General features: G+C 38.9%; 1 protein-coding gene across 1 annotated transcript in view; it reads left to right on the forward strand.

Moving 5' to 3' along the window:
- Nucleotides 1-20,637, forward strand: part of adamts2a (ADAM metallopeptidase with thrombospondin type 1 motif, 2a) — a 103,512-nt gene extending 82,875 nt beyond the window's left edge. Inside the window, exons 13-22 of the mRNA XM_007244562.4 lie at nt 1,913-2,046; nt 3,991-4,114; nt 5,424-5,504; nt 5,861-6,024; nt 8,789-8,948; nt 9,040-9,172; nt 9,288-9,495; nt 12,462-12,591; nt 13,076-13,150; nt 17,711-20,637. Of these exons, the coding sequence (XP_007244624.3) occupies nt 1,913-2,046; nt 3,991-4,114; nt 5,424-5,504; nt 5,861-6,024; nt 8,789-8,948; nt 9,040-9,172; nt 9,288-9,495; nt 12,462-12,591; nt 13,076-13,150; nt 17,711-18,549 (2,048 nt within the window). The 3' untranslated portion in view covers nt 18,550-20,637. The remainder of the gene's footprint in view (nt 1-1,912; nt 2,047-3,990; nt 4,115-5,423; nt 5,505-5,860; nt 6,025-8,788; nt 8,949-9,039; nt 9,173-9,287; nt 9,496-12,461; nt 12,592-13,075; nt 13,151-17,710) is intronic.
- Nucleotides 20,638-25,313: the final 4,676 nt, after the last annotated feature.

Genomic DNA, 25,313 nt, shown 5'->3' on the forward strand with positions numbered 1-25,313 from the left:
CACGTCTGCTAGCCATTTGTCTCCAGCTGACATGTTTACAGCTTCCACTTGTGTTTCTTATAGTACAACATGAATCGAGACATTCCTGATTTCCTCAGTGTATCACTTTTATTTATTGATTGTAAGTGGGCGGGATTTTGATAATATGCTACAGGGAGCGTTTGAGCCTCAGGTCTCTGTCCAGCATTTAAACGCCATTCTGGAGAAGAAGCGGTCATGAAATTCAGTTTAGGGTATCTGGTTTATGGGACATAGACAACAGCTGCTGTTTCCCACATCAGTTGTTTCTTTTCTGTTTGAATATTCTGGCCTTTCTGGCCTGGTGCTACTGCTCCCTCCTGTATCCGCTCTGGGGCCGGCAGTGAGTTTAACGTTGGTCCGCCAGAACCACTTTGTTACATAATATGGGCAATGAAAGCTGAATTCCAGAAAAGGAAAGAAGCGAGGAAACTGCCTGGCTGGAAAAAAGTGCGTTTTCGCTGTTCTAGCACTAAAAACGGCTTAAATGGAGACCATGTGTGTTTGGCTCTTTTTAGCGCCTCAAGCTAACGGCATAATTACTGCAGTAATTGTTCGATTTAGTGGAGTCAGTGTTAACCTAGTTTGAGAAAGGGTGATTAGACCTGAGCTGAGTTGTGTCTCCTCTGAAGAATGCTGGAGAAAAGTTCAGAACACAGAACATAGAGTCATTAGCTGAATGCTAGGCTGCAGTGTTTTGGAGCAGAGACACATGGAAATGCAATTAGGCAGCAATGACATCTCCAATTTTCCCCCAGAACCAGATTGCTCTTACATTAGATGGAATTAGATTAGCCAGTGGATAGCTTACACCCTTTCACTCCCACTGTGTGAGATTCTAACTGTACTAACACTGCTGGTAATGGGATCAGACTCATTCATCATTTTTTTATTTTTTATGATTATTGTTAGGGGTGTTACGATTCTCTAAATCCTTGATTCGGTGGACTTGATATAAGTGATGCAAAGTGATACAAGTGATCTGTAATACACCACAGTAGGCACTAATGGTCAAATTTAAATAATTTAATTAAGATATATATGTAATGCCATCTAGTGGCATTTTTTTGGTAGCAGCAGTGTGCACTATTAAAACAGCAATTGTGCAACATAAAATAAATAATAAAAAAAAATACAGGAACAGTCATGTACAAAATAATAGAACAATTAGAGCCTTAACAAACTGAACAATATCCTACTATAACAGTTAAACATGAAAAATAATACTTTGTGCCTGAGAATGACAAGTTTTTCTTTAACAAAGATATATTATTAACTTTATCTGAGAGAAAGATGCTCCTTAAGGTACCAAAACTATTAACATATTTGAGGCTAGACAAAACAACTGTTATTTTTATATTTTCAAGTTTTTCTTTAAGAAGATGAGAATGTCCACATTCTCTGGAGAAAGGGCTGCTCTCACAATATCCGTGGCGTCGGCAACAGTGTGCTGCGCCATTTGCGTAGCTTAGAGGGAGGGATGATCGATCATCTTTTTGACTTCGAGGCTCGAGACCATGACATAATTTCGATCGACTTCAATAAAATACCAAAATCGTGACACCCCTAATTATTGTGATAAAATAATTTTGTCTAAAGTTTAAAAATATGTACAGAGAACATACAGAACACCTTGTGGTAAAGTGTACATTTATTTTCTTTATTAAATATGACATGGTGGTGGGGTGTGTCATAGAAGTGCTGCTGGAGTTTTTAAACACTCTGTCCACAGTTATAAATACATTCATTTACATTCTATCCGCATTCTGCATCGATTGTTGGGTCAAAAACACGACACCATTTTACACCATACCTTTATCGTCACTGGTATACCACTACCCCCACCATGCTTAAAGGCTCTCTCTCCTCTGTGTTTTTGTGTGGGTGCTGGTAGATGAGGAACGATGTCAGCTCCACTGCCAGTCTAAAGAAACAGGTGATGTGGTGTCTATGAAGAGGATGGTGCATGACGGCACACGCTGTTCCTATAAGGATCATTACAGTGTGTGTGTGCGCGGAGAGTGTGAGGTAAGGAATGCTGCAGACATGGAACAGACATGAGGCCTTTCCTTTCCCTTTCGGTGGTTTCAATGGTTTGGGGGGAAAATATGCACAGTATTGTCCTCACTCTAAATTACCCAAGTTATTTTTGGTGTCCAGCATCTCTATTTACTAATTTATGTGTCTAACAAGTTACTAGTAATAGCTATGTATGTACCATAAATCAGATCCAAATCAGAACATTGTCAACTAAAAAACAGCACTGTTATTTAACAATGAATCTTCTTTAAGTTATTTTCAAAGTATTTTACTGTATACTGAATTTCTACTCAATCCTTCTACTGAACAATATACTACAATTAACTGTTTTCTAGAATGGCTGAAAAAACGGTATGCAAAAATTCTAGCTGTAAAAATAAAAACAACCTATAGGATCTACTCGGTGCATCTGAAGCAACAATTTTAAATCTAAAGCACTCACTTTATTATAAAGTCTACATCGTTTCTGTTGGTTCCTAATAGTAACTTGCTCTTATGACCTAGAACACTGTGGCCAGGCAGTTAACCATTATATAAATCATATAGCCTATAGCCAAGGTGCCATAGTGGGCAAGACTAGACACTGATGTTGAGTGAGAGTTGGGAGGACAGGCCCAATATGCAAATGATGTCAGGAGACTATAGGAAAGATGGACTTTTTTGTAAAGAATGTGTCCTTTAGGATAGTAGGAAGAACAGTGGGACACAGACAGAGATCTAATGAACTCAAAACATACCTTTATTTAAACTTGCTCTTCACCAACACCCAAAAAACTAATTTAAAATAAGCAAAGCACTGTCCCAGTAGAGCTCTAGTTGCTTTAGTAAAATGTCTTTTAGGGTCCATTTTGCCTCTCGAGTGAAGGCTGAGGCAGTACTTTTATGTCAGTCCCAGCTGGCTGGTTAATCAGTCCAATAAGGCCCAGCTGGGACCGACCGACTCAGCGCATCCTGGCATGGGGCAGACCAACATAAAAAAACATTCAAAATTAAAACTACCTCCTAATGAACAAGTTATGAAATTTTATGAATAATAATAAAACAAGATGCAAAAAGTAAGATGCACTGGCCAATGTTCAACCCTACTTACATAATAAAACTAAATATGAAAAATTTGTAAACTCATTTCTATTACAGTTCATTTCCAATTACGTTATAGTTTGCTTGATAGGCTCCCAACAGGTAAATAAAAGCTTCTGTTTCTTTATCTACACTAAGCCTTGAAGCTCCAGTGCTAAACTAAAAAAAAAGCAAACTTTGGACACCAAACATGTCTTGGCTCACTGAATGCTTTTGGGTTTAGGGGAAAATTGTGCAAATCAGATTTTTTCACTTAACTTTTCCTTTATCCAATCAAATAAATAACGTCAAGTGTAATCGGATGAAGCTTAGCTGACAGTCGTGGGCTTTGTTCCCTGGTTTTCTCTCGGTTTCTCTTCTTTCTTTTTTTTTTTTCCACTGCATTTACGAGGGTGAACCTTTTCCACCCAGCTGTGCCAAACTTCACATTTATTTGCACAAATGGCCAGCTCACGCATGTGCTCCAGCTCGGCTCCTCAACTGCTGCAGCTGCTTGTTTTCTCAAAAGATGGCTCTTAAAAAGAAAGCCTGTGTCAGACTGGGCTAGATACATTATAATTACACGAATATCATTAACTATAAAGTGCAAATAGATTTAAGGATACTTTTGCTGTATAAGAAATTTAGGCAGTGGTAATGATGCATTATATGATATGGCCAAAAGCATATTGTGACATGGCCTATAGTCCAGCCATAGTGTAGAGCAGAGTCATATTCACTATGGAAAAACATAGTGTATCCAACAAGAACAAGAAGGTCTTGTACATCTGTACTGTGCGCAGGGTAAACATGCAGGTGCCATATATGTTTTTTTCCCATATATTTGACCTCACTGCCATGATGTTTGTATAGAAAGTGGGCTGTGATAACGTGATTGCCTCGGAGCTGGAGGAGGATAAGTGTGGCGTGTGTGGAGGAGACAACTCCACCTGCAAGATTGTTAAAGGAAACTTCACTCGCAGCACCAAGAAACCAGGTGAGCATGTTTTCTGTTCCATTCTATTCAAATGTTTTCTGTTCCATTCTATTACTTTATATTGTATTAGATTATATACAGATGGTTTACCCCACTAATGAGTTGAAATCCAGCACACCTGACTCAATATTCAGAACTTTCTGGGTCAGGTCTGGGGCTAAAGAGCAGCAGTGATTTAGGACCTAAACTGAGCACCAATGTGTGTGCTTGATTGTGCTTCTAAACAACATATAAAGCATCTAAGTTAGTAAACACTATAATGCCAAATGTATTCGTTTACCCATCCAAATAACTGAACTCAGGTTCCAATCACTTCCATGGCCACAGCTTGCACCTAGGCATGCAGACTGCTTCTACAAACATTAGTGAAAGAATAGGTCACTGTCAGGGGCTCAGTGAACTCCAGTGTGGGACTGTGATAGGATGCCACCCATTCAGCAAGTCCAGATATGAAATTTGCTCACTCTAAATATTCCACAGTCAGCTGTCAGTGATGTTATAACAAAGTGAACGAGAGCAACTCGGATACAAAGGGAAATGCTACGTAAAAATTACATCAGTGGATGCAGAGACAATCCAATGGACGAGTAGCGGTTTGGTGTCTGTCTGATTTATGCCAAGGGTAAAGTTTGGTGGAGGGGGGATTATGGTGCGGGATTGTTTTTTTACCTAATGCTTCAGAGTACCAAGAGATTTTGGGAAATTTCATACTTCCAACTTTGCAGGAACATGTTAGGAATGGACCCTTTACATTCTAACATTACTGGATGAGCAAGTTTTGTGTGGAAGAATCGACCCCAACCTGATAAAACACCTTTGGAATGAACTAGATGGGAAACCGTTAGCCAGGCCCTCTTATTCAACATTAGTGTCAAACCTCTTCAATGCGCTTTTGGAAGAATGGTCAAAAATTCCCATAAACACACTCCTAAACCTTGTGGAAAGCCTTGCCGGAAGAGTTGAAGCTGTTATAGCTGCAAAGGGTGGGCAGACATCATATTAAACCCTATGGAATAAGAATTGGACTCAATGTCACTCAAACTCATATGCATACTTTGGAAATATAGTGTGTGTGTAAACTGAGTCGAGTAGAACATTGACTTGATTGAAATAGTCTGTTCTTTGATGAAAGGCCTGTAGATGTGTTTTGAATAGAACTTTCTTCCCAGAACTTTATAGATGTCATCTTGCTTTAAGTATACCACTTGTCCTTCTAGTGCATGCCTATTTTGTGTACCACAAAGCAGCCATTTTGTTTTTTCTTCCTAAGCAGTCAGCTTCCTCATCACTGTCTAAAATAAACTCTTAGGTTTCTTGAAGATCCTCGAGATCCCCAGAGGAGCGAGGCACGTTATGATCCGAGAGTTTAAAGGAACTCCACACATTCTGGGTAAGGACCTTCATCTGAATGAATGCCTGTATAAATCATTACAGAAAATCCCCGGCTCGTAACTCAAGTGTCTGAGTGTTTGGCCTCCAACTGCTTGTTATTAATGGAGCAATCTGGGCTGGTCTTGGCAGCGAGAACTTTAGAGGTTCTAGCTTACCGCCTCAGTGCCCGTGAAACATCTGAACCTCTGGAAAGTGATGCTTCTCAAAGTGTTGATTTATCACTGTTACTCCTGCATGTCCAATAACAGCTTAACCAAGACTGATCTTTGTTTCTCCTCCCCGGGTTTCTTGTAACGGGGAGTTATGTTGTGCAGAGAGTTGTGGTCATCCTGAAGTTGACTTGTTTCTCATTAGCGGTGAAGAACCAGGCCACGGACCACCTGTTCCTGAACGACGAGGGCGAGTTTCCTGAGTCCAGAGCGGTGATTGAGAAGGGAGTTCTGTGGGAGTACAGCAACGACGATGACATGGAGACGGTCCAGACCACAGGCCCGCTGAGATACGGAGTCCTCATCATGGTAACGGGAATAGGCTTGCAACAGTCCAGATGGAGATGGTCTTGTTTTCTTACCTAGACATCATTAATGATGGAGGATCAGAACAGTTTGACTGTGGGTGGTGCTTGTGGTTGTGAATCAGTAAATGATTTGAATAATGGTAGAATGGGGATTTAGAGCTGGAAAAATGGATTTGGGAGTCATACCTTAATAAATAAGCTGCTCCTGGACTCACAAATCATCAGTTGTTATTGGAAAATTACAAAAAAAAAAAAACGTTTGAAAAAATCTTAAAGTGCTGTCAGCACGTTAACACAATAAGACTTTTTTTGTGCAAGTTAATCTCATTATCAAGTTTAGCAGTTTTTACGTTGTTACTGCTGAGTTCAGGAGGTAGCTAGATTACTTTTCTACAGCTCTGGAAAAAAAATAAGAGACTACCTAAAAATGATGAGTTTATTTGACTTTACCAAATTTAAAACCTCTGGAATAAAATCAAGAGGAAGATCGATGATCACAAGCCATCAAACCAAGCTGAACTGCTTGAATTTCACCCTCCTGGTGTGTTGGGGCATTACTAGTGATAGGGGGGGTTCTAGTGAGTGGGTTGGGTAATTGGCCGTGTAAATTGGGGAGAAAATGGGGAAAAATCAGAGAAAAAAAAAAGATATAATGATCTTACAGCAAATTACTAATATTTATTATATAAAACATATTTTATGAGTCGTATGCTTTTAAGAATAGTATAATATAAAAAAGCACGTATCTGCTTTAATTTTTCAGCTTCCCCTTTAACTGCATCCACTTTCACTTTCACAAGCACAGAATGTGACCACAATTAAACTGCAGTAAAAGCATAAACTATAAACCAGATTCATCTAATTACTACCTTCAGAAGTCTTTAACCTCTTAAACTCTACAAAAGCACCAGTGGTTCCTGGCTTTTCCCCCCCCTCACTAATGTTACTTCGGAACAACTCAGTCAGTGTGCATTGCTCTGCGTGTGAAAAGCTACTGAATAGTAATCCTCAGGGTATAATAAAAGTCGTGAAGCATGAGAGGTTAAATAGCTGAATTATGTGTGTACGATTTGGGTTAGAGGGGAAACCCACAGAAATGTGAAAACTCTCCAGAAGCTAGGTCAGTGACCACTGCTTTAAATATTATATACTGTAAGTAATATATAATTAAGAATGCCTATTTTAAATATATAGCATTTATATATTATAGTTGATATTCTTGTAGTATTAGCTTTTTTTTGTCTTAGGTTGTTCTTCTGTTGTGCAGAATTGGCATAAATAGGCCAGTACATTGAAACCAGTGCATACCAGTAAATTAAAAAAAAAAACAATAAGCTACAGACCAGGCAAACCAGAAACAGGAGGCAAGAGGACTTCATGTTAGTGCAGAGAGTTTTACAGACTCATTAGACATAATTTGGATGTTCATTACTCCAACTGGGTTGATTCTGAGATAATGTTATATATTTAAGTTGGACAATTCCAGACACATAATAAAGATTAGGCGGATATTTCACCTGCAAAAGCTGCATCTGACTTTCCTGTTTGGTGTAATTTTCAGTAAAGTAGACCAGCCCGAACCACTGCAGTGAGAATGGGTGGGGCTTAACTGCTATAGACTAAACAGGTGGTGGTTGTTACTTTTATTTTTATAGGACATTTATATAGTAGAAGCAAGTGTTGCCTAATGTACTAAAGAGTAAACTCTACTTAAGCAGTAAATGTCACTTAAAAATATTTACTGTTTGACTTTATTAAAAACTGATAGTCTTGTAGCAGCAGCAGAAAAGGCCTCATCACCATTAAAGGAGAAATCCAGACTGAAATAACATGTACAAACTTTGGTTAAATAGCCCATTTCTGTTTTACCTTAGCATTCTGAAATACAACGCTCATGCACAGAAATCTTTATTTTTACACCATTAACAAGCTCAAAGTAGCTCTACCCTTCATTGGTAGAATTCTGAGGGTCCTGACATTTAATACAAGGCACTGAAAACTTTTAAGGTGCACAGTAACTTTATTAAACACACTGTTTATACACACAGTATCTTGAGGTATTCATTGTTCGCTGCCACATTAAAATTAAGTCACAATAACAACATAGTACAAACAAAAGTACAGCTGATGTCATGTGAAAACACACATTAGTTTTGGACTGGGATTGGTACAACAGAAGTTTGCAAATAATACAAGGATGGCAGAATATGAAGGTTATTAATTTTGGAGTCTGTTACCCTCTTCTATCTATTTGTTCATACTCCTCAGTCAACTTATCGTGACTTAATTTCAAGATGGCAGCACCTGGAGAGCTAGCTCAAGGTGCTTTGTGTATTACCAGTGTTATTAATAAACTATATGTACACTTTTAAAGTTCGCAGTGCCTCGTTTTAAATGGCAGAGCCCTCAGAGTTCTACCAATGAAGTGCGAAGCTACTTTGAGCTTGTTAATGGTGTAAAAAATAGTGATTTCTTTGCATGGACAACTATCATTGCTATGCCCCCATCACAACCATTGTAAACAGGTTGGGAGCCTTGGCTAAAAGCCTTGTATTTTAGACTGCTGGGGATTAATGATGGTGAGTTATTCAACAAAAGTTTGTACTCGTTATTATGTTTCACTACACCCCAAGTCCATTTCACACGTTTTCCCTTTACTCCTAACTAGAAAGAGTGAAACAACTAAAAACAGCTCATTTAAAGATTATAGATCTCCTGTCCGTTTTCATAAAAAAAAAAGACTACTGTTATATTTCTGTCTGCAGGTCCAATCTCACAGCACATCCAAAGTCACGCTGTCCTACAAGTACATCCTGCCGAAAGACCCGCCTTCATCCATGGAGAACAGCTTACCTGTGGACGAAACCGCCTACTTCGAGTGGGCTCTGAAGAAATGGTCCCACTGCTCCAAGCCGTGTGGTGGAGGTACGCTTACTGACGAATCACTGCCCTGAGTCTGTGCCCAGAGTGATTCTGACCAGTGGTGGTTGACCACAGCTTTTTTTCTGCATAACAGGCAAGCAGTACACGCGCTTCGGCTGCCGCAGGAAGTCAGATGGTAAGATGGTGCACCGCACGCTCTGCTCCAACATCTCCAAACCCCGCGCCATCAGCCGAGCCTGCAACCAGAAGCAGTGCTCCGAGCCAGTGTAAGCACTCCGCTCTACACAGTGGTAGTTTGGAAACCAACAGTTTGTTGAAAAAGGATGTAGTGGTAAAGTGTGTTTGTGTGTGTGTGTGTGTGTGTGTGTGTGTGTGTTGCAGTTGGGTGACGGGAGACTGGGAGGAGTGCAGTAAGTCCTGTGGTAAGACGGGTACTCAGACTCGGCCTGTGCGCTGTGTGAGGCCACAAGCCGACGGCACGCAGAAAACCATCAACTCCAAATACTGCAGCGATGATCGACCCGAGGGCCGCCGCACCTGCAACCGAAACCTCTGCCCTGCCCAGTGGAGGACCGGACCCTGGTCACAGGTCAGCGTGTGAATGTTACATAGATATGGAAGGCATCATTGCCAACATATGCCAAGTAATGACATGAATAAATCAGTAAATTGCTGGATATTTAACAATATTAATGAGACTTTCTATAAATTCTGTAAAGTGTTTGTCTCTTTCCACTCCCTCTAAAAATGACTTAATATTCTGAGTACTTTCTGAGTACTTCAAGTACATTCTGAATACTGCAGTGAGTGAGTGGATCAGATACAGCAGTGCTGCTGGAGTTTTTAAACACTGTGTTTAATCTCCGTCCTCCACTCAATTAGATGCTCCACCTTGTCGATGTAAAATCAGAAACATAAGTCAAGTCAAGTAGTTTTATTGTCAATGCTGCATATGTACAGGACATACATAGAATTGAAATTACGTTACTCTCCTTCCCAATTTTACAGCAAGTACAGATAATGGATAATAAAGAAAAAGGGGAGACACTATGTGTACAATACAGCAGCAGGGACACAAATAGACATACATGAGACAAAAACAAGGTGCAGTAGTGGTGGGGGTGAAATAGATATATAAATAGAAATAAAAAGAAATAAAAATATAATCTAAATGAGTGGGAGACACTATATGTACAATACAACAAAAACACAATAGACATTTGTGAGACAGAAGATAATAGTGCAATATTAATGGTGATTAAGATCAAGTGACAATATAAATAGAACCCGTATAACAGTAGTGCAAATGTTGTATCTAGCTTAAGGCTGGTAAAGTTCTTAAAGTTCCCAGTTCTTGGGGAATTAAAGTGTGTATGACAGTGCAGCGTAACAGTAGTGCAGGTATTGGGTGTGTAGTGCAGGCCCTTTTACAAAAGTTACAGTACTGTGTGTGTTCTAGTGCAGAGTTTCAGTACTGTGTTGGTGGGAGGGTGTGGGGTCAGGATTGGGATGGGGGGTAGAGCAGGAAGAGAGTTCAGCATCCTCACAGCCTGATGGATGGGGCTGTCTCGCAGTCTGCTGGTCCTAGACCCGAGACTCCGCAGTCTTCTCCCTGATGGCAGCAGGCTGAAGAAGCTGTGTAGTGGGTGGGAGGGATCTCCTGCCAGACGGATGGCTTTCCGTGTGAGGCGGGAGCTGTACAAGTCCTGAAGGGAGGGGAGAGAGGTGCCAACAATCTTCTCAGCTGCTCTCACGATGCGCAGGAGGGTCCTGCGGCAGGATGCTGTGCAGGCCCCGTACCACACGGTGAAACAGCTGGTCAGGATGCTCTCGATGGCCCCTCTGTAGAAGGTGGTCATGATGGGGGTGGGGGCTCCAGCTCTTCTCAGCTTGCGTAGAAAGTAGAGACACTGGTTTGCCTTCCTGGCCAGTGATGCTGAGTTGGTGCTCCAGGAGAGGTCCTCTGTGACGTGCACACCCAGGAACTTGGTGCTGCTCACCCTCTCCACAGCAGTTCCGTTGATGGACAGAGGAGTGTGCAGTGTGTGAGTTCTCCTGAAGTCCACAACAATCTCCTTGGTCTTCTCTGTGTTCAGAGAGAGATTGTTGTGTTTGCACCAGGAGGCCAGGCGGCTCACCTCGCTCCTGTAGTGTGACTCATCGTTGTTGCTGATGAGACCCACCACCGTCGTGTCATCCGCAAACTTGACGAAGAGGTTGGAGGTGTGTTCTGGTGTGCAGTCGTGGGTCAGCAGAGTGAACAGGAGGGGGCTCAGTACACATCCTTGGGGAGCCCCTGTGTTCAGTGTGGTGATGCTGGATGTGCTGCTGCCAACCCGCACTGCCTGTGGTCTACCAGTCAGGAAGTCCAACAGCCAGTTGCACAGGGAAGTGCTCAGCCCCAGACTGTCCAGTTTGTGTATGAGCTGTTGAGGGACAATTGTGTTGAATGCTGAACTGAAGTCAACAAACAGCATTCTGACGTAGGTGTCTTTCTTGTCCAGGTGTGTGAGGGCTGAGTGGAGAACAGTGGAGATGGCATCATCGGTCGAGCGATTTGACCGATATGCAAACTGGTAGGGGTCCAGGGAGGAGGGGAGTGAAGACTTGATATGGTGCATGACTAGTCGTTCGAAGCACTTCATGAGGATGGGGGTGAGTGCAACCGGACGATAGTCGTTGAGACAGGATGGCGATGCCTTCTTAGGGACAGGGATGATGGTGGTGGCTTTGAAGCATGTGGGAACCACAGCCTGACTCAGAGAGGTGTTGTAGATGTCCGTATAAACCTCTGCGAGTTCCCAGGCACAGTCCTTCAGCACACGACCAGGAATGTTGTCAGGTCCAGGAGATTTTCGAGCATTGATCCTGCTGAATGCTCTCCTCACACTGTCTTGGGAGAGCGTTAGCACCTGGTCACCAGGAGGAGGGATGGATTTCTGGGCGGGTGTGTTGTTGAGTGGCTCGAACCTTGCGAAGAATCCATTCAGGTCGTTCAGCAGAGATGTGTCGCTGTCGCAGGTCTGTGGATGGGGTTTGTACCCTGTGATAGACTGAATCCCCTGCCACAGGTTCCGTGTGTCTCTGCTGTCGCTGAAGCGTTGGGATATCTTCTTGGAGTACTGCCTCTTAGCTTTCCTGATGCCGCGGGACAGGTTGGCCCTGGCTGTCCTCAGGCCTGCCTGGTCTCCTTAACATAAGTTAATCTATTGCGGCAGAGTCTGTGTTGGTCATCCTCTAGTTCTTCATCAATGTCTATAGGCTTGATATTTCTGGTTGGTGGACTATTCTTTGTCCACTGCAATGCAGTGAATGACCCACCATCCAAATAACACTTGCTCTGGTCCTGTAGGGTCCTGAAAAGATTAAAGGAGGATAATAACATATGCAGAGAATCCAAAGGACTACAGTAATTATAGAACTACAATGTGCTTTATATAATAAGAGGAGTTTAAAAAGGGATAATGGACATAAAAACAAGGAGGTGGTCATAATGTTATGCTTGATTGGTGCTTGTATATTTACATATATATATATATGTGTGTGTGTGTGTAGTGCTCTGTTACCTGTGGAAATGGAACTCAGGAGCGGCAGGTCATGTGCAGCACTCCTGATAATACCATCGGTGCCTGTTTGGAACCTAAACCGGAGATAATCAGGAAATGTCAGCTGATGCCGTGTTCTGGTGAGCAACACCACAAAACTCCTTATTTTTCACCACCTTATCATTTATTTATTTAATGCTAATAACATAAAACAACCACACTAATGATAATGTAGATGATTATATGAATTGTGTCTACATTTCATAAAATATGTTGACATTTTAATATGTTGGTAGATAGGTAATTACATACACTATGATAGTGATCTATGTGCAAGCCTTGCACAGAGCAGCTTGATTTCAGGGTGTCAGATGACAATTGATAACTGCAAAGATAGCAATGAACGTCTGATATTGACATCTGTCTAGGTTTTTCTTTGCCAAGATAGCCAAGATAATAAGAAATTCACCTCAACACACCTTATTTCCAGACCATCACACCCATCAGAGTAGATATATTCACAAGCATATTTTTATATCTATATCATACTATATCTATAAGTAATTATATTCCCCATATTTTTTCAAATTAAGGTTGTAATTCTACAAATTCTTCTTCCTCCAGGTGACCGGGGGAACTTCCTGATCCAGTGGCTTTCCAGAGCGGACCCAGAGTTCCCGGCTCCCAAGATCTCCTCAAGTACTCGCCCTCTTTCCAGTCGCCAGCCGGCCGTGCTCTTCTTGCCCACTCCGGTGGCTCTGTCCTGGCCTCTGACCCTCTCTCTGGCTCTGTGGCTGTGCTACACTTTACCTTGACTGCTGCCCTCTGGCTCTCTGGAGTCCTGCTGCTTCTCTCTCTGTCTCTCCCCTCTCCTGCTCCTCCTGAGGGGAGTCAAAGGGGGGGCTGTTTTTACCTGCCTCTCCTCCTCTTGCAGCCTGTGCTGGATCAGTATCAGGGCAATGGGGTGGTTGGTGGAGCTGTGGTTAAGGCTCAGGAACATGGGGTTAATGGGCGGTGAGGAAGGGTACTGTTGGAGTGTTACTGTAAAGAGATGGAAAGAAGGAAATTTACTGAAGCTGTGAGGAGAGTGTGAATTTATTTGTAGGTTAAGGATGTACAGGGAAGGCTTATGTTATGCTTAAGGCTTATGAAGTAGTAATGGTCATGTGATTTGAAGGTGTTTGACCCCCTATATGTTGAAGAAGAGGAAAAGGACATTCCTGCTGACTATTTGTATTATAATATAAGCATACAGTATACAAGTATAAACACTATACAGTATATTCCACAGTAAATAAAGTATGGCTAAGAAGCTCTGGCCATTGTTGACTGTTATATTCTGTACAGTTTTTTTTTGTACATATTTATCTATAGCTTTTGGGCGACATACAAGACAACAAGAGGATCTCAAGAGGGGCAACTGTCCCTCCTGAAGAAACCAGTGTGTTCTACACTCACCTCTGCTTTCTGCTGCTTTTCTTCATATAGTCTGATCTCCATGTTGGACAGCTGTCTACAACAAGATGATCAAATACCTCATGCTTCTACATTTCATTTCTTAAAATAGTTTAGAATATTTATCTTCTTTTTTTTCATAAATAAGAAGAACCATTGCCTTATCCTGAATTTCTGAGACATATAAATGGCACTTTGTCTTCACTGTGTCTCCAAGGATTCTAGAAAAGAGGCTCGATCATGATTGTTGCCAGGATCTTTAACTCTAACAGGATGGCATATCTATCATAAATATATAAAAGATGTTTAATATTTTAATATATATTCAGTAATGTTAATGACTGTTATCACTTTAGTCTATTGCCATTAAGAAAAAAAATGTATATAATGTCTATATATTTTTTTTGCCATGGCTGGGCAAATTTTACAGCCTATAAAGTATAAATATTATTCACGAAGACTAAAATAAAGCTTATTCAGGGTATTAAGAGGTATTAAGAGTTAAGAATATATATATATTATATATTTTGATTTAATCGTCTCTCGAGGTCTGAAACTATATTTATTTTTGATGGCTGCTATTCAATGTCCCAGGGCAAGAAAAAAGGTCAAGAATGTCAAGAGGCTCAGGCCATGGGTCTCTAGTCCCAAACAGACACACACAAACACAAACACACACCAACACAGTACAAGAGTATCACCTATGTAGCTTTATGACTGTTTCTTCACTACACACTGCAAGTATGTTAGTAGCACCTCACACAGATGCAGTGCAGTGTTAGCCACCCAGCTAACTTCAGTGCTTTACAGGCCTCCTGTGACTGCTGTGGTTTGAACTGGTCAAACTGGTCAATTCAGGGTTAAACATTTCTTTCAAAAGCTCCTAAACTCCCCTCATATGTTCATAATTCCTTTCTTCTACTAAAGTATTTCTAATGTCTGTGTTGCTGACTGTAATCTACCTTGTGTTAAATGTTAACGGACGAAAACAATCATGTAGTGTATGTATGAAACTTCTCAGAGTAATAGAGCTGATCTGGGGTCGGCTTCTTTCCTTTACAGCTTTTACTTTTAAGTTTACTTAATTACATGTAGTTAAACGCAAAGTTGTGCCAAGTTCACACTACAACTAAAAGAATCCAGATTACAAGACAAATTGTATAGTGTTTTGCACACTGACACAAATTACACAATCTTTCACCAGAAGGGACACACAAGTCTGTCTGCTCTGCAAAAAAACGTTATAAAATCACACAAGATCTGATGCAACACACAAAAAAGCACTAGTGATAAATCAAAATAACAGTTTTTGGCCAAAAACAAATAAAATGAAACATTAGGCTGTAATTGTTTGCCACTGAATAAATGAAAAAGCCTAAATGAAAGAAAAAGCTTTAAAAAATGTAAAAACTTAAAAGAAAAAGCTATTAAAACAGTTTTTGATAAATTAGGTACAATATGCTAAATAAAAAAAAAATAGTGATTAATTAGTATAAAGTATTTTGTCTTTTAACTTTTCTGAACTTTGGTTGTCTAATTTTAGTTGCCAAATATTCAGTATTATTGTTCGGCTCATTATATGACCAACCATATTTAAGAAATGCCTGTATGTTTCCACCCTTGTCTTGCGTTCTCATTGGCTGTAACATGTCGCTATAACATGGGTTTGCAAGGCATCGTCGATTATTCGGATAACTAGAGCCGAGCAGAAAATCAGGCCTGAAAATGTAGTTCAGTGTGAACCTGGCCTTTTATCCTGAATACATTTCAAATTATATACTTTTTACCTTAAGAATAGTTTTGAGGAAATTAATATATTTTTTCTTCTTTTATAATTCTAATTAAGCCATTTCCATTAAGTGACTGATTTTTATTTGTTTTAATTGTTATTTTACTGTGTTTAAGATATATATATATTTTTGTCCAAACAAATTCCATAAAGAGAAGAAAAACTCTTATTTTACATAATATTTTTGGTATTCCTTGCTGATAATCTACTTTTACTACTACTTGGGTTGTACAATACATTGCTGCATTGTATTACAAGTACAGGACTTTTACTATGGTATCTAGTCAGGGAGAAGCTAACGCTAGATCAGCGCTCTTTTCTGAGAAACTTGAAACATACCGGCCCAGTTCTGTAGCTCTTTTCAGTAGCTCTGATTGCATGGGATGATTGTTCTGATGTAGCTTGGGATGTGTCATTCCTTTTTTACAATGTTTTTTATTGTTTACATTCCTCAGAACTGCTTGTTATGTTGTGCTTTCGATGGATAGGATGGTCTCGAGAACATGTGTTTAACCAAAGTGTTTACCAAACTGTGAATGACAACATTTAAAACAGTTTATATTGTACTATGAAGAAAAAAAATGTGTCGTATAGTTAATGGTGTATATCTGACAAGGAGTGAGTTTTATTTATATGGTTTCTTGTCCGCTGTGGCTAAAAGGATTAAAGGAATAAAAGGTCAAGTAAATTTGAATATTTAGACTCTGGTACTGATTTGAATGGAATGTGAAGATTCTGTGCTTATTTTTTTAAACATCTTCTTTCAACTTTTTAAAATCTTTCAATGCTTTTCCACCAAAGGGCTGAATGGTTATTAAGGCTATGTTGCACCGTTCCTTGTTACAGTTTAGACCCTTTATGGTTTCTTTTTCCATTAGCTGTGTTGCTACCTTTAAAAATGAAGTTTACTAAGTAAATTTAAAATGGAAAAACTGTGATGTTTCATGACTGTTCCAGTTCTTATCCAACATTACTACCAGATTTGTCCAACATAGCTACTGCTGTGTTAGCATATCGGCTACAGGTTTTAACTAGCATCAGTACCACACTAGTATCACACTGGCTAGGGCTACCAGCTTTATTCCACAGCAATACTGTGGTGTTAGCGTGCTGGTTACCAGCCTTATCTATAATGAAAAACATGGATGGAACCACAGAATTGAAGAATAAAACGGAATTCAGATATAAAACATACATAAACTAGCAGAACTTACCATATCTAACCAGAACAGTGGCATCTATTTGTTAGCAAACACCAACCATTAATTCCGCTCAAACAGTTTACAGTTAGCATTGCCAGTTAGCTGATCCGTATTTTTTGGCTTCAAATTAAAAGCCCCAGTGCAGAAAATATAAATTATTGTGACAAAAACAATGATAAAAACAAAAAGAAGAATTTGCCAAAAAGTAAAACAAACTCTTACTTATCCCACATCACTACTGGTCTATCTAACATCATTACTGCAGTGTTAACAGTGTTAGCATGTTAGCCACCAGCCTCAACCCATATCACTACTGCGATATACAGGAGCACACCGGCTACCAGTCTCACCTAACATCACTACCTCAGTGTTAGCCTCACCACACATTGCTAACTTCCTCATTCACCATTGCTATCGCTGCGTTAGCACCCCAACTACCAGCCTAGCATGATTTTGCCAAGGCCAATCAGCAGATCGCAACATAATTAACCCCTCCCACCAAACATTTCTGTAGCCACAAAGTACTCTTAACAAGCGTCACTGAGAAAACCAGCTTGGTCCAGCTTGGTTTGTTAGCAGATCAGTTACATTCCGTGTTTAGAAACGTTCAGGACTGAGGTGGAAACGCAGCCTTTGTTTTTCCTTCCTTTTTTTCTCTTTTTGCTTGTCTTTCTTGTCTTTCTTGTTTCATTCACTTCATTTAAACCTAAGCACATTTTTACCTACACCAACACATACATTACAAATTACCTACAATGCTTAAAGATGATTTACAATCTATAAAGCTCTTTTTTTTGTGTGTTTGTGTTGTAGGGTCCCGCTGTAAAGGAGATAAGTCAGTCTTCTGTCGTATGGAGGTGCTGAACCAGTATTGCGCCAACTCTGGCTACAGGCAGATGTGCTGCAAGTCCTGCAGCCAGAGCAACTTTACATCAAGCCTCAACACGACCTCAAAGCCTTGGTCCTTCACCACTGTGGCTCCAGGCACTGCGGTTGGGAATGTCAGGCAGAGAACACCACCCAGCCCCCCTACGCCTTGGAAATACACCACCATACTGGATCCCCTGACTCTGAGGAGAGGAACTACATTCCCCAGCACCATCAGTGCCTTCCTGGAGGAGACGGATGGACCAAGCACGACATCCGACGAGGAAGAGTACGTCTCAGAGCCCTGGACAGTGGTTATACCCAAGGAGCTGTCAGAGTCCACGTCTTGGTTTGAGGACCTTTTGTCCACTAGTGTTCAATCGACAACTGAATCAAACGATGATGTCATTGAAGAGTTGGCTACAACACCAACAGTTACCACAGCAATGGCCACAACACCAGCACTTACAACGCCAAGGTTTACAATGCCAACAGTTACAACGACAAGGCCAACACACACAACACCTGTGCAAACAAGAGTCCTTCTGACCAGTCCTCCAGCTATAGTGAGCCTGGACAGATCAGAGGACAGGAAGGAGAATAACTCCATTGATGTGCCCTACCGAGTCGTGGATGTTAATGAAGTCTCCCAGAACCACTTTATACCTAGAAAGCGGGTGCTCTTCCGAGAGAAAACACACAATAAAAGGATTCAGGAGCTCCTTGCTGAGAAAAGGAGACAAGACTTTCTGCTTAGAAGACTGAAAAGAAAACCTGGAGACTGATCAATTTTCACTTTTCTTCCTGTCTTACAGAAGCACTTCAGTCTCTCAGATGTATTCTAGCATCTTTGGTTTTATTCACCTCCCTCCAGAAAGCTGAGACGTGCCTAAAAAAAAAAAGTCTTTGAACATTTATCTGCTCGTTATAGCTGTTTTTTTTTTTTTTTTACTATTTGAACGATTTACCTTATTCTAACAATCCATCCATCCATCAACAGCCATTAAAAATAAATAGCAAATTAAGAATTTGCTGATTGTTGTTAAAGTATAGCAGGGAATTTAATAATCTTAAAGATTAATCTCACTTTCATCTCTGAGATGAGGATTTAAATGGATAATTCATCATTTTAAAAGCAGACTAGAGGCTTCATATATAAATTTCTCTTGAATATATGGATAATCTACTGATTCAGGATTCCACATAACTGAAACCATATGTCTACATTAAAAATATAAACATTTCCATTCAGAGGGAATTTCTGGCAGAAATGTTAAGCAAACTGACAAATTTTTTGGAACCGCTCAGATTTTTCCAGCCTCTGATTTAAAGTGGGAGGTGTTGGTAGTCTCTCTGCTTTAAAGTAGCATTCCACTTTTTTTAAACATCAAGCTTAACACAGCCCTAAAATACTTCATTGTTGCTGGAACAAAATCTTAAATCTCAGATATGGTGACTTCTTAGAAGAAGAAAATATGTAAATAGGTTTAAGTCTAGAATTTCCTTTAAGTAAGGGAATTTTCACACCTGTGCTTCGCTTCTCTGGTCTGAATCAGTAGATCAGTAGTTGATCAGTCTGTCTACTTGGAGCGTTTTTTCCCTCTTTTTCCTAGAGGGAAACATTTTCCCAAATTCCAAATTAAAATATTGTCATTAAGAGCATTTATTTGCAGAAAATGAGAAATGGCTTAATTAACAAAAAAGACACAGAGCTTTCAGACCTCAAATAATGCAAAGAAAACAAGTTCATATTTATAAAGTTTTAAGAGTTCAGAAATCAATATTTGGTGGAATAACCCTGTTTTTTATCAAAGTTTTCATGCATCTTTGCATGTACTCCTCCACCAGTCTTACACACTGCTTTTGGATAACTTTTTTGCCACTCCTGGTGCAAAAGTTCAAGCAGTTCAGCTTGGTTTAAAGGCGTTTGATCATCCATCTTCCTCTTGATTATATATTCTAGAGGAATTTTAATTTGGTGAAATCAAAGAAACTCAATTTTTAATTGATCTCTTAATTTTTATTCAGAGATGTATATACCTAGTGGGGAATATAAGATGGCCAATGAGTGCAGAAACAAGGAGGTGGTCATAATATTCTGATTTGACTGTGAATGAAATACGATATGAAGATAAAGTCAGAAATCAATTGTTGTTTGTGAAACTAAGATGAAAGTCGGTTTTTGATCTCCATAGGAACTTGTTATATTTTAATATCTATTCATTTAGAGTCCATCTCAAAAGAGCCTTTTTCTGCTCTGATTCATAGACACTTCATTTTTATATATTTTAAGGTTGTTTTGATGCTGTTTTGAAACAGTGGAGATTCATTATAAGCCACCCACTCTTGTCCTCCCTCAGGAACAGTTGACTAGGTTCCTGCAACTTGAGCTTGGTTTGCCAAAACCCCCTCTCACATTTCACATACGGAGCTCTTTGAAGAACACTTTCTTCTCTAACAAGTCTTCCAGTTTTGTAACACCATATAACCCCATCCCTCATATTCACATACGCGTTTCATCTATTCAAGCTTTCTTTCTTTTTTTCTTTTTTTACATTCAGCACCTGCACAAATATGAACTTCTTCACAAAAGTTGTACATGTGAATCAGAATTTTATTTTTTATATTTATTGAAGTGCCTTTGGTTAAACAGCAGTGTTTTACGACTCCGCTTTTAAGCTTTCATGGTAGCCAGTGCATGCGGCATGAGCAGCAGTGATTGTCTTGCCTGTAGCACAGTCAACATGCTGAGAGTATGATGTGATGTCCACACTGTTTAAAGCCATTCTCTTGAAGATGAAGTGTAAGGATGCTGTGGGCACATGCATTCTTTCATTTATTGTTTTAATAAAATTGCAAATGAAGTCAAATCATTCTTTTGCGTTCTAAATATTTTTGAAGAATATCATCAGATTCCATAAATAAATGTGGCCACTCTGTTATTTTTCAATAAATCATGTTGGTTAGTTTTGATTAGGCTGTGGAGGAGAAGAATGCTTTGGCAAATGGACACAATTATGGCTGAGAATTTTGTAGTTTTTTTGTATCTACTAGGCGTGTGACGAGACACTTATATCACAAGACAAGATTTAAAAAAAAAAAACTCAAAAATGAAAAATGGCTTAAAAACTAGAGTTTTATTTGACAAAATCATATAACCCAAACTGAACAGACTGGTTTCTCTCACACATTGATTCTATAAGAAATAGAAATAAGAATAAAAAATAAAACTTTTCTAGGTCTTATATAGTGCAAACAATAAGTGCAAACCACAACCATATTATGGTTTGTGTTTTTTTCTCCTAATTCTCTTGTAATTTAACTATGCATAACCATAACCAGTCATATTAAGACTGTGCTTCAAGACAGAACATATTTTTTAAATACAGTACAGAGCTAAGGGATTAGTACAACTGCCTATGAAACAGTCACGTGTACTGCAGAGCTCACCTACTGTTTTTATTTTTTACCGCGAGACAGGTTTAAGCCTGACAAGAAATATCGTCATGTTTTAATCTCACACCCCTAGTATCTACTATGCTGTGCAGAACTCTAAGACAGCGGTGAATACAGTTTTAAACAGTCTACCTCACTGGTGAGTCCGTTTTTGCACGTGAAAACGTCTTCAGCACTAAATTAAATGTAGCTCACATCATTTACAATTATTACATTACGTTTAATTACATTTGGCAGATGCGTTTGTCCAAAGCGACTTACAATAAAGATGCACATTTAGTTATAGAGAACATAGAAGTTCAAAGTAAAAAACATTAAAATGAGGCCAAAGGAAAAAAGTGGGATAAAAGAGGAAAGGAGGAAAAGAAGGAAATGAGCATTAATCAAAATTTAAGGGACAATATCCTCTATTATTTATTTCTGTAGTCATAGTGATATTCTAAACCTTTAAATAATCAGAATTTAGATAATTTTATATTTGCTGTCTGATACTTTTTTATAATGAGCTCCCATGAGTTTATTAGTCACCCCCTGTGTTAGCAATGAAGACATTCAGAATTAAGGAGATGCAGGTAGATTAATGGGGCATAGTGGAGATGGGCATAATGGGGACTTAAAGGAGACGTCCAGTATAAAATGGACTTTTGGGCCGTAGTAAAACATGATAAGTACAAACTTTTGTTGAATAGCACACCTCAAATTACCCCCAGCATTCAGAAATGCAGCGCTTTTAGCCAATGCTCGCAACAGGCTTACAATGCGACAGTGGCCGTGACAGGGGCATAGCGTTGCATATGCAAAGAAATCACTATTTGTACACCATTAATAAGCTCAAAGTAGCACAAAGCTGCATTACTAGAATTCTAAGGGCTCTGATATTTAAAATGAGGCACTGAGAACTTCAAAAGTGCACAGATAGTTTATTAAAAACACTGTTCACACACATATAAACATATGAATGAATAGGTAGAATAGGAGAAGATTGCAAATTAATTCAGTGGAATTTTTGCAATCTGTTCCCCTATCCTCTCTTTTCGTTTGTGCGAAAATTACAGATTGAATTACCTACTGATTTTTGCTGAACTGTCCGGATGCACGTCTCTGAGTTTGTCACCTCTCGTTTAATAAAATATCTATTTATGCTATATATGCTACACACTATATATTACACTTTGGGAGCATGTTTCTATGGAGATCCATTTAAACACAACAGCGAGTGGAAATGGAGGAGCTACTGAAAGTGATGTCACGTGATGAATAAAGCCAAAAAAACTCACTGGTCCTCCTGTTTTTTTTAAAAATTTTTTTATTGCAGTCCGGATGCAAGAGTTTTATCACTAAGTAAAAGTATGAAATATTTTTCACAGACATCCCCTTGATAAACTAATCCCGTCCGGATAGAGCTAGAGTGGTTTATTTGTTTTAACTAAATCATTTTTGGACACCTGACCATTAAACATACACAGTCGTCCTATACTAAAACTAGGAGCATCAATTTAGAGCACAACCTTTAGCTATAACATTCTTTAATCTTTTTGGAAGAAATTCCACATGATTTTGCTAGGTGTGTGTGTTAATTCATGCCCATTCAATAAAAAAAACAGTATTAATGATGTGTGCTACTGATGCTGGATGATATCAGCTTTTTTTGACAGAAAAAAACAGAAATGTAGATTTTTTCGCAAATTTATTAAAAAAGAAAAACACACAAAAAAATCACATGGTGATTTTTCTTTTTTTTTTTTTATTTGCTAAAAATTCTACATTTCTGTCTTTTTTCTGTCAAGATAGGGTGCTGAGTGTACATTAATAAAATAAATGTAAGGAACTTTTTTGATTTTAGCAAATGGCTGCAATGAAACAGAGTAAACAATTTTAAGGGGTCTGAATACTTTCTGCACTTTAATGAAGGTTGTATTATGTGGTTCATTCAACCTTGCAGCCATAAGATGGCAGTGTTGTCTAGGCTGCTGCTTTAAATAAGAACAGGAATGTGTTTTATCCATATTCTTTCCTAGTATAGCATAACACTATTTCAAACCATTACAGATTATTAGGTATTTTTCTAAAATCCTGTGTTGTTTCTTGCTACTTTCTTGACCGACATTAAACTGATCTGAGCAAGGAGTTAACATTTAATATACAACAGAAAACCCCATATTCATACTCATGCACTACATGCTGCAAACAACAGATGGCAGTATTCTATCAGTTTAGCCTCTTCATCACTGGTCCTGCTGCCAATGGCAGCTCAAGGTCTCCAATCTGCATCTCTTACAGTTCCAGTGTCCTTCACCATCCGCCTGAAGCCCAGCAGATGTAGGCCTTACAGCAGCGATACTGTGGCCTAATTTTATCTATACCTAATTAACTACATTATAGGCTCGGATGAATCTTACTGATTTTTATCAGAACAAACACGGACACATAAATAATCATGCATATAGTGCACATCCTTATCATCTCTCTTATCTTCTTATTGTTTACCTCTGTTACTGTGTTGGAACAGGTGCTACAGTATTTGTCAGGTGGAGCTACAACCACTACTGACTCAATGATTTGTTTAGCCTTTAATTTCCTAATAACCTTCATGTGTTTCGATTTGCTTGGAAATACCATATCACTTAGTCAGAAGGATTACAAATAAATTCAAATAAAAAAACACTTAGAATTAGAAATTGTGTTGCCAGCCTCATAATCTGCTCAATCTTGAACAGTGTACGACATATACACCTCTGAAAACAATTAAGAGACCACTTCAGTTTCTGAATTAGTTTATCTGATTTAGCTATTTATAGGTATATGTTTGAATAAAATTAACATTGTGTTTTTATTTGCTTATTTGTCGTCAAATTCCAAATAAAAAAGAGCATTTATTTTGCAGAAAATGAGAAATGACAGAAATTAAAAAAAAAAAGATGCAGAGCTTTCAGACCTCAAATAATGCAAAGAAAACAAGTTCATATTCATGAAGATTTAAGTGTTTAGAAATCAATATTTGGTGGAATAACCCTTGTTTTTAATCACAATTTTCATGTATCTTGGCACATTTTCCTCCACCAGTCTTACACACTGCTTTTGGATAACTTTATGCTACTTCTGTAGTTTAGCTTGGTTTAATGACTTGTGATCATCCATCTTCCTCTTGATTATATTCCAGAGGTTTTCAATTTGGTAAAATCAAAGAAACTCATCATTTTTAAGCGGACTATTTTTTTCTCAGAGCTGTACATATAAAGAAAGCCTGGTCTTTTAATATGTGGAATATTTTGTTGATGACTTAGTAAGTCCAATATATTTCAAATTTATGACTGAGAATTAGCCTAAAATTATATTTTGTAAATTCAACCTAAGCTTAAATAAATTTAGACACAATAACATATTTTAAAAGATTTCTAAAAATACAGTCTTTCTGAGCAGTTTTGTATTGACAATTAGGTGACAAATGAAAAGAATTAGCAGAGGAAATACTAAACTACACACTGAATAAACAGAATCCACCTGATCTGAATGTAATGGAGATGGAATGCACAGGAGTGACGTCTGTTTTGCAGAAATTACAGTAGTCCTCTTCAAAGTCTCTTGTGTACATTCCTCACTGAATCTCCTCTTCAGACACTTGTGATTGGCTAAGTGTTTTGAAGTTTTAACTCTGTTAAAAAGGATTAGAGCTCCCTTTAAAATAGTACTCCATCAGATTTACATTTTTACCGGTCTCAGATTGCTCATTTTTATGGTAACTGTCCAAATCATGACAATACAAAAAAAAAAAGGTTGGGATGTTAGCAAGTCAGCGGAATGTATTTCTGCTGTGCTGTGCTGTATTACATATAGTGCACTTATGACAAACATATCCATTCGTCTTATCAATATTTAATCTTATATGTTTGTCTTTTCGAGTACCATCAGGAGCTCTATGCAACTTTAATGGTCAGTCCGCAGTGCCCCTCTCAGAGCCTTTTCCCTACAGTTTTTAATTTGTGTTCCAGATTTGTAAATAATTCAGAGAGGAAGCGGATGAAAGCTGTTTTAAAGCACAGAGGCCTGGACACAGGCAAACTCCTACCTAGAAGCACCATCGACAGCTTTACGT

The sequence above is a fragment of the Astyanax mexicanus genome, chromosome 17 (assembly GCF_023375975.1).
Source record: "Astyanax mexicanus isolate ESR-SI-001 chromosome 17, AstMex3_surface, whole genome shotgun sequence".
In the NCBI taxonomy this organism is placed as follows: Eukaryota; Metazoa; Chordata; class Actinopteri; order Characiformes; family Acestrorhamphidae; genus Astyanax; species Astyanax mexicanus.